Source organism: Populus nigra, chromosome 13 (genome assembly GCF_951802175.1).
Source record: "Populus nigra chromosome 13, ddPopNigr1.1, whole genome shotgun sequence".
Taxonomy (NCBI): Eukaryota; Viridiplantae; Streptophyta; class Magnoliopsida; order Malpighiales; family Salicaceae; genus Populus; species Populus nigra.
In genome coordinates, this window is record NC_084864.1 from 5,938,110 (window position 1) to 5,952,344 (window position 14,235).

Sequence of the window (14,235 nt, forward strand, 5' to 3'; positions counted from 1 at the left end):
TTCAGCTAAAGGTGTTTTTGTAGACCCCCAAAAAGTCAAAGCAGTCTTGAAATGGGAAAGACCGACTTCGGTCACCGAAATACGTAGCTTCCTGGGACTTGCAGGATACTATCAGAGGTTTATCGAAGGTTTTTCCCTGATTGCTACCCCTTTGACCCAGCTAACTAGGAAGAATAAGAAATGGGTGTGGTCGGAAGAATGTGAGAAAAGCTTCCAAGAATTGAAGAGGAGGCTCACCACTGCTCCAGTGTTAACCCTTCCTTCAGGGACCGAAGGTTTTGTGGTATATAGTGATGCTTCGGGGAAGGGATTGGGGTGTGTTCTGATGCAACATGGGAAGGTGATCACCTATGCATCAAGACAGTTAAAGACTCATGAGGAGAACTACCCGGTGCATGACCTGGAGTTGGCTGCTGTAGTATTTGCCTTGAGGATATGGAGACACTATTTGTATGGGTCTCGAACCCAAATTTTTACTGATCATAAGAGCCTGAAGTATCTGATGTCGCAAAAGGAGTTGAACATGCGACAAAGAAGGTGGATAGAGCTCATTAAGGATTATGATTGCACCATAGAATACCATCCAGGAAAAACAAATGTGGTGGCAGATGCCCTCAATCGTAAAAATAGAGCCACCCTGGGAAGGTTAACAGTGGGAAAGGAGTGGCAATTGGTGGAATTGAAAGAGATGGGTGTAAATTTGGACATTAATGCTGGAGGTGGGTTGGTAGCCCAACTATTGGTGCGACCAACGTATCGGGAACAGATACTACAAGCCCAATTCCATGACAAGGTTGGGTCTAAGATGAGGAAGAATGTGGAGGCCGGGGTAGAAATGAAATTCCGAGTTGCGGATGATGGATCCTTGATGATGGGACAACGGTTGTACGTGCCTAATGACAAAACAGTCAAACGAATGGTTCTACAAGAAGCACATGAGTCCAAGTTCTCCATACATCCTGGCAGCACTAAGATGTATCGAGACCTGAAACACCTCTATTGGTGGCCTAATATGAAAAGGGAAATAGCTGAGTATGTGTCAAAGTGTGGGATATGTCAACAAGTCAAGGTTGAACACCAAAGGCCTGCGGGACCATTACACCATTACAAATTCCAGAGTGGAAGTGGGAGATGATCACCATGGATTTCGTGTCAGGATTTCCCAAAGGGAGGAAAGGAAATGACACGATATGGGTCATCGTAGATCAGTTGACGAAATCCGCACTATTCTTACCTATAAAGATGACCAACTTGGTGGACAAGCTTCCCAAGATCTATATAAATGAGGTGGTACGGCTTCATGGGATTCCAGTGTCCATTGTATTGGATCGAGATCCCAGGTTCACCTCTCGACTTTGGCCGAGCATACAACAGGCCTTGGGGACAAGATTGGATATGAGCACTGCGTTTCACCCTCAAATGGATCAGAAAGAGTCATCTAAGTCTTGGAAGACCTATTACGGGCCTGTGTGCTAGAATTTGGAGGAAACTGGGAGGAACACATGGCATTGGTGGAGTTCACGTATAAAAATAGTCACCAAGCCACAATAGGGATGGCCCCATATGAAGCCTTGTATGGTAAGAGGTGCAGAACTCCTTTGTGTTGGGAGGAAATTGGGGATCGGAAGTTATATGGCGCGGAGTTGGTCCAAGTCACCACGGAGAAAGTGAGAACTATCAGGGATCGCATCAAAGCCGCATAGGATAGACAGAAGAAGTATGTTGATGTGAGGAGAAGACCTCTTAAGTTCAGTACGGGGGACCAGGTGTTCCTGAAGGTAGCCCCATGGAAGAACATGTTACGGTTTGGATTGAGAGGGAAGTTAGCTCCCTGCTTCATCGGACCCTTCAAAATCTTACAGCGAGTAGGACCAGTAGCCTACAAAGTGAACTTGCCCCCACAGTTAGCCAAGGTCCATGATGTGTTCCATGTCTCCCTGTTAAGGAAAGCTGACATGGATCCTGCCCGAGTTATACCCCAAGTCCCAGTAGAATTCAAGGAAGACTTAACACTGGAAATGAGGCCCATAAGGATACTAGATCAGGAAGTGAAGGAGCTACGGAACAAAAAGATCCCCATCGTCAGAATCTTATGGCGAAATGCTCAAATAGAAGAGGAAACTTGGGAGAGGGAGGCTGAGATGAGGAAAAAGTACCCCGATTTATTTGAACTACCAGGTATGGAGTGTGAAACCCCTTAAATTTCGAGGACGAAATTTCTATTAAAGGGGGGGGAGAATGTAAACACCCAAGAGAAAATATAGCTATATATATAAATTGATGATGCAGTTTTCACTGCCGATCTTAGTTTTTGCTGCCGATTTCATGATCAGCAGTGACGCAGTTTTCGCTGCCGATTTCATGATCGACAGCGATGCAGTTTTCACTGCCGATCTTAGTTTTTGCTGCCGATTTCATGATCGGCAGTGACGCAGTTTTCGCTGCCGATTTCATGATCGGCAGCGATGCAGTTTTCACTGCCGATCTTAGTTTTTGCCGCCGATTTCATGATCGGCAGTGACGTAGTTTTCGCTGCCGATTTCATAATCAGCAGCGACACAGTTTTCGCTGCCAATCTTAGTTTTTGCTACCGATTTCATGATCGGCAACGACGCAGTTTTCGCTGCTGATCTCAGTTTTCGCTTTCGATTTCATGATCGGCAACGACGCAGTTTTCACTGCCGATCTCAGTTTTCGCTGTCGATTTCATGATCGGCAGCGATGCAATTTTCGCTGCCGAAATCGGCAGCGACGCAGTTTTCGCTGCCGATTCCTGCATCGGCAGTGACACAGTTACTGTTCAAAAAAATATTAAAATTAAATTAATTAATTTAAAGAGCTGGGAGGGAGGGGTAAAACCAGTTTTAGATAAACCAAAACAAGGATAAGAACACATCTAAACCAACCCCCAAACAACCCACCTCATTTCATGGGGAGTATAAATACAAGGAGGAGAGAGAGAGGATGATCCATCCTCTTCCCAGAACAGGAGTTGCATGTCATTCTTCCTTTCCTCTTTCACAACAGAAACCTAAACCAAACCAGTATAGAGTGTTTTGTGAACGTGTGAGTGTAAGATGAGACCTTGAGAGAAGACTGGACAGCTGCCTAGAGGAAAGGAAGAAGAGGGCTGGAAAACGTGAGAGGAAGAAGAAGGAGGAGAACCAGCAGGAGAAGAGAAAGAATAGTGTCAAACCTTCCTCAAACTTAGTTAGATTCGAAAGGTATGGGTCATGAAACTCCCTTGCTCTTCCCCTTAAGACCAAAAAACAAAAATGAAGAAGAAAAACCCTAAGGAAATTGACCTAAGACCTAAGCTAGCTGTGAAGGAAACTGAAATTAACTAGGAGAACAAGGAAACTGAAATGAAATGAAGCCAATTTCAGAACATCTAACAAAGAAATATGAATAAAATGGAAATAACAAATCATGGTAGAGGGCTGACTTTAACTAGGGGGTTGGCCAGCATACATGTGTGTGTTCTGTTGGGATTTGTTGAAAGATTATATGCTGAAATTGATGGTTTTTGATGTGTGTTATGCTGGAATTTATTGAAAGATTATATGCTGTAATTGATGGTTTTTGATGTGTGTGTTCTGCTGGAATTTATTGAAAGATTATATGCTGAAATTGATGGTTTTCAAGTGTGTTTTGCTGGGATTTTGTTGAAGGATTAGGTGCAGAAATTGATGGTTTCAATGTGTGTATTCTGCTGGAACATAGTGACAGTGTATATGCTGGGGTTGTTAAAGCATGTGTGGTGTGTGTGTTCATGCCGAATTGTGTGTTGTGCAGCGAAACTCTGATTCGCTGCCGAAACTGTGTTAGCTGCAGCGAATTTGTGATTCGCTGCCAAAACTGACTCTTCTGCAGCGAACTAGCATTCGCTGCCGAAATCGTGATGGCTGCAGCGAAACTCTGATTCGCTGTCGAAATCATGATGGCTGCAGCGAAATTGTGATTCGCTGCCGAATTGTGTGTTGTGCAGCGAAACTCTGATCTGCTGCTGAAACTGTGTCAGTTGCAGCGAATTTGTGAGTCGCTGCCGAAACTGTGTCAGCTGCAGCGAACTAGCATACGCTGCCGAATTGTGTGTTGTGCAACGAAACTCTGATTCGCTGCCAAAACTGTGTCAGTTGCAGCGAGTTAGCATTCATTGCCGAAACTGAGTCTTCTGCAGCGAACTAGCATTCGCTTCCGATTTATGTGTTGTGCAGCGAAACTCTGATTCGCTGCCGAAACAGTGATGGCTGCAGCGAAATTGTGATTCGCTGCCGAATTGTGTGTTGTGCAGCGAAACTCTGATCTGCTGCCGAAACTATGTCAGCCGCAGCGAATTAGCATTCGCTACCGAAACTGAGTCTTCTGCAGCGAACTAGCATTCGCTACCGAATTGTGTGTTGTGCAGCGAAACTCTGATTCGCTGCCGAAACCATGTTGGCTGCAGTGAAATTATGATTCGCTGCCGAAACTGTGGCGCCAGCAGCGAAACAATTTTCGCTGCTGAACTGGCCGGCGGCAGCGAAACAGTTTTCGCTGCTGAACTGGCCGGCGGCAGCGAAACAGTTTTCGCTGCCGAACTAGCTGCCTTCACCGAAACAGTTTTCGCTGCCGATTTCTAAAATAAGCCTCCTAGGCAAAAATGACTTAAATGCTAGTAACAATTTCATAGTATGATGGTGTAAAATGTGGAACACTTAAATGTGAACATATGAACTCTTGAAATAAGTGTAGGTGACTTGCACCTTTCTTTTTTTCATACGCTGATTAATGAAATACTTTAACATGATTATTACCATATTGTGTTAGAACTGATATTAGATTGTCGAACGCTTAAATGTTGACAAATGGTTGATTAGCTTCGGCTAATGGCATCCGAATGGATGGCCGGGACAAGGAATGATTAGCTTCAGCTAATGGCATCCGAAGGGATGGCGGGGACAAATGAATGATTAGCTTCGGCTAATGGCATTCGGATTAGCTTCGGCTAATGGCATCCAAAGGGATGGCCGGGACAAATGAATGATTAGCTTCGGCTAATGGCATCTGAATGGATGGCCAGGACAAAGAATGATTAGCTTTGGCTAATGGCATCCGAAGGGATGGCCGGGACAAATCAATGATTAGCTTCGGCTAATGGCATCCGAATGGATGGCCGGGACAAATGAATGCTTAGCTTCGGCTAATGGCATCCGAAGAGGATGACCGGGGTGAGTGAATGGTTAACCTCAGCAAATGATGCCTTAAGAGGATAGCCGGGTTTAAGATTATGGTTGATTGCAAAAATTGGTGCATTTATATACACTACAAGCTGTTTATACCAAGTACATGAAGAAATTATAAATGACAATGCTTCACTTAACTGCCAGACTGTTTAGTTACCATTATTATTATTTAGTAATTACATTCTCTTAAATGTTTTGACTGCTGTAGGGACATCACACCCACGAGATGTCTAGGGAACCCGATACACGGGGACCTACTTTTGCAAGGGATCATGTAGATGCATTCTAAATCACAATTGTATTTTGTATGAATCAATGTACTGAATGTATAACTTTTATTAGATCCTTTTTGTTTAAATTTGTAATGGCTATTAGTAGGATAGGAATGCAAACTCATGTCTATGTGTGTATATTTTTAATATGAACTTTTAATCATGCAGCCATAATATTACGTGTTTATGTAAGATTCACTTTTAAATGAAATGTTGATTGTATGGATTGTATTTTGATGATGTGAGGGATCAGCTTCTATATATATATATATATATATATATATATATATATATAAAACCGGGTTGTTACACAAATAAATTCGCCTACCCATAGCTATTAGCCCAACGGATAACATTTGAAATGATGTCTCTATACCCTTGTTTACCCTCTCCTTGATCTCTTTTACTTTCCCATCTGCTTGTTGAGCCACCAAGACCCTGTCTCGAAGCACAAATCGGATCTTTAACTGAGCTAACAGTGATCCTTCGGGCCCTACACTTAGCCGCAAGCCCATTTTCTTTAATTCCAGTATACTTTCTTGTTCTTTAAGCTCCACATCATTCATCACTGTTTTTCCCTTCCTACTCAAGGCATCGGCTACTACATTAGCCTTACCAGGATGGTAGTCAATAACACAATCGTAATCTTTTATTAACTCTACCCATCTTCTCTGCCACATGTTTAACTCCTTCTGTGACATCAAATGCTTCAAACTTTTATGGTCTGTAAAGATTTAAACTTGTGTCCCATATAAATAATGTCTCCATACTCTTAAGGCAAACACCACCGCTGCAAGTTCTAGGTCATGAACCGGGTAATTCACCTCATACGACTTTAACTATCTTGATGCATAAGCAATCACACGTCCATTTTGCATCAATACACATCCCAGACCCCTTTTTAAGGCATCACTATATACCACAAACCCTTTTGTCCCTGATGGAAGGGCCAACACAGGAGCAGATGTGAGCCTCTCCTTCCGACCAAACAAACCAGACTTCCTTCCGGGTCAGCTTAGTTAAAGGTGATGCTATGGTGGAGAATCCTTCAATAAACCTTCGGTAATATCCAGCAAGACCCAAGAAACTTCAGATTTCCGTCACGTTGGTAGGCCTTTCACATTTTAACACGACCTCAACCTTTCTTCGATCTACAAATATTCCTTCAGCGGATATTACATGGCCCAAAAATACTACTTCCTTGAGCTAGAACTCACACTTATCCAGCTTTGCATATAATTGATTTTCCCTTAAAGTCTGTAGCACAACCCTTAGATGTTGTTCATGCTCCAAGTGAGAGTTTGAATACACCAAAATATCGTCAATAAATACAACCACAAATTGGTCCAGGTAAGGCCAAAACACCCGATTCATCAAGTCCATAAACATGGCCGGAGCATTGGTTAACCCAAAAGGCATCACCGAAAACTCGTAATGCCCATAACGGGTTCGGAAGACAGTCTTTTGTATGTCTTGTTCCTTGATTCTCAACTGGTGATATCCAGATCTCAGATCTATCTTAGAAAATACCCTAGCACCCTTCAACTGATCAAATAAGTCATCTATTCGTGGGAGTGGGTACCTGTTCTTCACCGTCACTTTATTCAATTGATGATAATCAATGCACAAACGAAGGGTGCCATCCTTCTTCTTTACAAACAATACCGGAGCTCCCCAGGGTGAGTTACTAGGCCGGATGAAGCCTTTATCTAACAATTCCTGAAGCTGGACCTTCAGTTCCGCCAACTCCATAGGTGCCATCCTATAAGGGGACTGGGCTATATGAGAAACTCCTGGAATAGTTTCTATGGAAACTTTAATTTCTCTAACTGGAGGTAATCCAGGCAACTCTTCTGGGAATACATCTTGAAACTCCCTCACAACAGGAATACTAGCCAAATCTATGCTACCCTTCTCCAGCTCTCTTACATGGGCTAACCAAGCAAAACAACCTTTCCTCAGTAATTTTCTAGCTACCAAAACTGAGATTACACAACTTGGAATTACTTTTCTTTCCCCTTTAAACACTACTCTTTTATCACCTATGCCTTGGATTGTCACCGTCTTCGTGAATCCACCTGTGCCTTATGTTTACTTAACCAATTCATGCCCACAATCACATCAAAATCATATAACTCTAACGGCATAAGATCTGCCCTCAACTCTAATCCTCCCATATATAGTTTTACCCCTCTATAAATATCATCAGTATGTATATTCTCTCCCAAATGTGTACTAACTGTCACCCCTACTCCCAAGTTATTAGATAACACATGCAAGTTATTCACAATTCTATAAGATACAAAGGAATGACTAGCTCCAGGATCAATTAAAGCATAAACTTGCATTGTATCTAACTGTAAAGTACCTGCCACCACATCAGGTACAGCTCCCACATCCTCGTAGGTCATGTGATATACCCAACCCTGAGTCCTCCCCTCCTGATTTCTAGGCCTCCCACAAGTAGCACTCGTCCTTAACTTGGTAGGCCTGATAGGACGATTGACTGTCACCGATTGCTGCTGGCTCTGAACCTCAATCCTCTGACCATGGGCTCCCTCAGTAGTTCTACTAGGACAATCCTTCTTCCGGTGACTCGTGTCCCCACAATAGTAACAACCTCTTCCTACATGCAGGCACTCTCTCCATCGATGCCCCTTACATCTACAAATATAACATCTCCCCGGCATCACAGAGCAATCTCCCGGGTGTCGCTGCTCACACCTCTGACAAAATGGATTTACTGGTCCCTTATGCTCTGTAGACCCTCATTCTCCTACCCAAAATCTCTTTGAAGGTCAGGAGACGAAACTATCCAGATTCATCAACCTTTCCAAGCATTTGTTAATGAGTGATTTTGACTACCTTAGAGGAAGAACTGGGTTCTTCCCAAAACATGGAACTTGTAGCCTCATGTCTTACCTTTCCAACGCCACAAATTTCACTTGAATCGGAGTTCTATAACTCCAGATATAGTTAAAAATCTGAGGAGAGGTCAGACAGTAACAGTTGGACAATAACAGTCCAAGCGTTTGTTAATCAGCGATTTTGACTACCTTAGAGGCAGAACTGGGTTCTTCCCAAAACATAAAACTTGTAGCCTCATGTCTTACCTTTCCAACGCCATAAATTTCACTTAATCGGAGTTCTATAACTCCAGATATAGTTAAAAATCTGAGGAGAGGGCAGACAGTAACAGTTCAAAAACGAGGCAGTAACAGTTGGACAGTGAAAGTCCAAATATTAAGAAAGGAATGATAACTAGGATTGGACAAAGAATGACAGTAATAATGAGTGAAATTAGAAAAACATAAAGTACTAAGAAATGACTGAAATAAAGACTTATTGGTTGTTGATATGGTTATTATAAAACATATCCTTGAGTGAGGAAAATTTATGAGATAAACCTGTGATTTGTAGGAGGGACCACAGATGTGGTGCAACAGTAGCAGCAGGGGAACACGAGTAGAGCTTCTATTGCAGGTAGGTGATTCACACCTATGCTTCCTAGTTAAATTCCATGATTTAATATATTTTGATGTGAAATGTGAATTACTGAATGTATGTGTATTCAAGGTGAAAAGTTGTTATGTGAATTGCCAAGTGATGAAATTATCACTGAAAAAGGAAAATATGAGAAGTGTGATTTGAGGCATAAACTAGCATACATTGAGTGTATGTTAGGATCCCGGGTAAGGGGATCACCATGTATTGTCTTGCATACATTGAGTGTATGTTAGGATCCCGGGTAAGGGGATCACCCTGTATTGGCTAGCATACATTTAGTGTATGTTAGGATCCCGGGTAAGGGGATCATCACGAATGGACTAACATACATTTAGTGTATGTTAGGATCCCGGGTAAGGGGATCTCCACGTATTGGCTAACATACATTCAATGTATGTTAGGATCCCGGGTAAGGGGATCACCATGGAATGGCCAGCATACATTTAGTGTATGTTAGGATTCCGGGTAAAGGGATCGTCTTATATTGACTCCTATGGGGTGGTGATGACGATACCAGTGAAATTGGTATCGGTAATGTGATAAGAAAAAGTAATCACATTGATCTTATTAGGTCTGGAATGAAGGTTGATAGTAGCAGAGGGAACAGTTATTAATAGTTGAATAAGGAAGAGATTTTAAATAAAAAAAAACTAGAAGGGAGAAGTAAATGAAATATGAATGCATGTTACCCTGTTGAAATTATTAGATTTCATATTGTTATAGTTATGGAAATATTCACCTTGCAATAATATGTATTTTGTTTCAGGATCATCGCATGCACGACAAGAGTAGATCCTAGCTTATGTTCCCCTTTTCAAGTCTAGGTTCTAGGGAGTATACCCTTGTATTTTGTAAACATGAAAATGGTTGTATAACTTAATTTGTATAATAAATGTTTAAACTTGATTGGATGAATTTAACGTTGTAGTTTATATAACCATATTTCATGTCTATGAATTTATATTTATTTAAATTATCCATCCATAATGATATTTTTGTTATATCATGCATATCATAAATATTATGGTTGATAGGTGTGAGTATAATTGTGGAATTGAAACCCAGGTTGATTGGGTCGGGAATTAAGTTATGAGATGCGAACTATTAGAAATGTAAACAGGTTACATGTCAGTAATTTGGGACCTTCCAGTATAGGGGGAACTCCGTCGAAATTTCCGGTAGATGTTAACACGAAGACCGTGAATATGTATATATATATATAAAAAAATTTAACTACTCTGTTTTTCTATTGACATGAGATTGTGGTTTTATCCCAGAAATGGGGGATGTTACATTTGGTATCAGAGCTTAGGTTGCTATTCCGGGGATAAGAATGATTATATGGTTTTGAAATGTGTTTCAGGATGGTGAGAACAAGGCAAGGAGCTAGGACTGATCCATCCCCAGTTCGGGGATGTGGCCAGAGTATTCGTAATGAAAGTGATCCAGACTGGGATCCCTTGGCAGACACCTCTTCTCATATACCTGCAGCATCAGTGTACTCAGAAGGGGGCGAGTCAGTGACACTTCGAGATGATTCATCATTCCGTCAGGCAGATGTATCCATGCCCGAGGGATCAGACAGATATGGGGGAGATAATATACCTCCACCAATGGCACCGGTAGCTGAATCAAACCTATTTTCGGATCCTACTTTTATGGAACATATAGTGAGAGCTGTGACAGCAGGAATGGTAGCGGGGGCCTCCAATACGACTCCTAGATCAGGGGGAATAGTCACCATAGGGCAATGGGTGAAGGGTATGAGAGAGATGGGTTGTATGACTTACCAGGGTGAAGAGGATGCTGAGGTTGCTGGGCATTGGCTGAGGAAAGTGAAAAGAGTTATAAATCATATGCAGGTGCTAGAGGAGCTACGGGTGGATTGTGTGACTCAACTATTGGTTGAAAGTGCTCACTCTTGGTGGGAGACCATTAGAGAAAGGAGATCAGGGGAGGTATTGAGATGGAGGGATTTTCGTGAAGAGTTTGAGGAGAGGTACTATTCTTGGGAGCATAAGAGGGAGAAAGAACAAGAGTTTTTGGAATTGAAGCAGGGAGATTTGACAGTGCTAGAGTATGAGAGGAGATTTCAGGATTTAGCAGTTTTTGCCTCCACTTACCTTCCCACAGAGCGCCACAGGGTGGAGAGGTTCCGTGATGGACTGAGGCGGGAATTGAGGATGATATTGATAGCCATGCAGTTTCAGTCGGTACGGGAATTGGTACGTGCTGCTCAGGGTATGGAGAGGGTAATAAAGGATACCCCGAAGCCAGTGGTCGAGCAGAGTCAGGCAATGGGAGCTAAGAGGAGAGATTTTGAGTTTATAACTAGGAGACCTCCTCTCCCAAAGAAGGGGAAGATTGGGCCATCATCAGGACCGTCCCAGAGAAGGGGTGGGAGTTTTAACCCAGGAGGGAGCTCAGGAGGATCTAGACAAGTTAGTGAAAGAGGAGCTTGGGGAGGATAGTCTAGACAGGGAGTCAAAACTGCTGGAGGGTCTACAGAGCATAAGGGACCGGTATATCCATTTTGTTAGAGGTATGAGCAGCGACACCCGGGAGATTGCTCTGTGATGCCAGGGAGATGTTATATTTGTAGAAGTAAGGGGCATCGATGGAGAGAGTGCCCGCATGTAGGAAGAGGTTGTTACTATTGTAGGGACACGAGTCACTGGAAGAAGGATTGTCCTCGTAGAACTACTAAGGGAGCCCATAGTCAGAGGATTGAGGTTCAGAGCCAGCAGCAATCGGTGACAGTCAATCGCCTATCAGGCCTACCAAGTCAGGGACGAGTGCTACTCGTGGGAGGCCCAGAAATTAGGAGGGGAGGACTCAGGGTCGGGTATATCACATGACCTACGAGGATGTGGGAGTTGTACCTAATATGGTGGCAGGTACTTTACAGTTAGATACAATGCAAGTTTATGCTTTAATTGATCCTGGAGCTAGTCATTCCTTTGTATCTTATAGAATTGTGAATAACTTGCATGTGTTATCTAATAACTTGGGAGTAGGGGTGACACTTAGTACACCTTTGGGAGAGAATATACATATTGATGATATTTATAGAGGGGTAAAACTATATATGGGAGGATTAGAGTTGAGGGCAGATCTTATGCCGTTAGAGTTATATGATTTTGATGTGATTGTGGGCATGGATTGGGTAAGTAAACATAAGGCACAGGTGGATTCACCAAGACGGTGACAATCCAAGGAATAGGTGATAAAAGAGTAGTGTTTAAAGGGGAAAGAAAAGTAATTCCAAGTTGTGTAATCTCAGTTTTGGTAGCTAGAAAATTACTGAGGAAAGGTTGTTCTGCTTGGTTAGCCCATGTAAGAGAGCTGGAGAAGGGTAGCATAGATTTGGCTAGTATTCCTGTTGTAAGGGAGTTTTAAGATGTATTCCCAGAAGAGTTGCCTGGATTACCTCTAGTTAGAGAAATTAAAGTTTCCATAGAAACTATTCCAGGAGTTTCTCCTATAGCCCAGTCCCCTTATAGGATGGCACCTATGGAGTTGGCGAAACTGAAGGTTCAGCTTCAGGAATTGTTAGATAAAGGCTTCATCCGGCCTAGTAACTCACCCTGGGGAGCTCCGGTATTGTTTGTAAAGAAGAAGGATGGCACCCTTCGTTTGTGCATTGATTATCGTCAATTCAATAAAGTGACGGTGAAGAAAAGGTACCCACTCCCACGAATAGATGACTTATTTGATCAGTTGAAGGGTGCTAGGGTATTTTCTAAGATAGATCTGAGATCTGGATATCACCAGTTGAGAATCAAGGAACAAGACATACAAAAGACTGCCTTCCGAACCCGTTATGGGCATTACGAGTTTTTGGTGATGCCTTTTGGGTTAACGAATGCTCCGGCCATGTTTATGGACTTGATGAATCAGGTGTTTCGGCCTTACCTGGACCAATATGTGGTTGTATTTATTGACGATATTTTGGTGTATTCAAACTCTCACTTGGAGTATGAACAACATCTAAGGGTTGTGCTATAGACTTTAAGGGAAAATCAATTATATGCAAAGCTGGATAAGTGTGAGTTCTGGCTCAAGGAAGTAGTATTTTTGGGTCATGTAATATCCGCATAAGGAATATTTGTAGATCCAAGAAAGGTTGAGGCCGTGTTAAAATGGGAAAGGCCTACCAACGTGATAGAAATCCAAAGTTTCTTGGGTCTTTCTGGATATTACCGAAGGTTTATTGAAGGATTCTCCACCATAGCCTCACCTTTAACTAAGCTGACCCGCAAGGAAGTCCGGTTTGTTTGGTCGGAAGAGTGTGAAGCAAGCTTTCAAGAATTGAAGGAGAGGCTCACTTTTGCTCCTGTGTTGGCCCTTCCATCAGGGACAGAAGGGTTTGTGGTATATAGTGATGCCTTAAAAAGGGGTCTGGGATGTGTATTGATGCAAAATGGACGTGTGATTGCTTATGCATCAAGATAGTTAAAGTCGTATGAGGTGAATTACCCGGTTCATGACCTAGAACTTGCAGCGGTGGTGTTTGCCTTAAGAGTATGGAGACATTATTTATATGGGACACAAGTTTAAATCTTTACAGACCATAAAAGTTTGAAGCATTTGATGTCACAGAAGGAGTTAAACATGTGGCAGAGAAGATGGGTAGAGTTAATAAAAGATTACGATTGTGTTATTGACTACCATCCTGGTAAGGCTAATGTAGTAGCCGATGCCTTGAGTAGGAAGGGAAAAACAGTGATGAATGATGTGGAGCTTAAAGAACAAGAAAGTATACTGGAATTAAAGAAAATGGGCTTGCGGCTAAGTGTAGGGCCCGAAGGATCACTGTTAGCTCAGTTAAAGATCCGATTTGTGCTTCGAGACAGGGTCTTGGTGGCTCAACAAGCAGATGGGAAAGTAAAAGAGATCAAGGAGAGGGTAAACAAGGGTATAGAGACATCATTTCAAATTTTATCTGATGGGCTAATAGCAATGGGTAGGCGAATTTATTTGCCTGAGGATAAGATTTTGAAAGACGAAGTATTAAGAGAAGCTCATGAATCTCGATTTTCTACTCATTCTGGGAGTACAAAGATGTATAGGGATTTAAAGGAAAACTACTGGTGGCCAAATATAAAGAGGGAAATAGCAGAATTTGTGTCAAATTGTGGGATCTGTCAACAAGTAAAGATAGAACACCAGAAACCTGCAGGGGAATTACAGTCATTATCAATTCCGGAATGGAAAAGGGAGGATATTTC

General features: G+C 42.4%; 1 protein-coding gene across 1 annotated transcript; it reads left to right on the forward strand.

Moving 5' to 3' along the window:
• Positions 1-1,140: 1,140 nt before the first annotated feature.
• LOC133671532 (uncharacterized) lies at positions 1,141-2,201 on the forward strand. The gene is made up of 2 exons (XM_062092297.1): positions 1,141-1,467; positions 1,863-2,201. The coding sequence occupies exons 1-2, from the start codon at positions 1,141-1,143 to the stop codon at positions 2,199-2,201; spliced, it is 666 nt and encodes a 221-aa protein (XP_061948281.1).
• Positions 2,202-14,235: the final 12,034 nt, after the last annotated feature.

Excerpts from the sequence above, each read along its gene's own strand:
- LOC133671532 (XM_062092297.1), top strand. The coding sequence starts at position 1,141 with ATGGATTTCGTGTCAGGATTTCCCAAAGGGAGGAAAGGAAATGACACG. Across the intron at positions 1,468-1,862 it reads GGAAGACCTATTACGGGCCT|CGAGTAGGACCAGTAGCCTA; the intron begins GTGTGCTAGAAT and ends AAAATCTTACAG.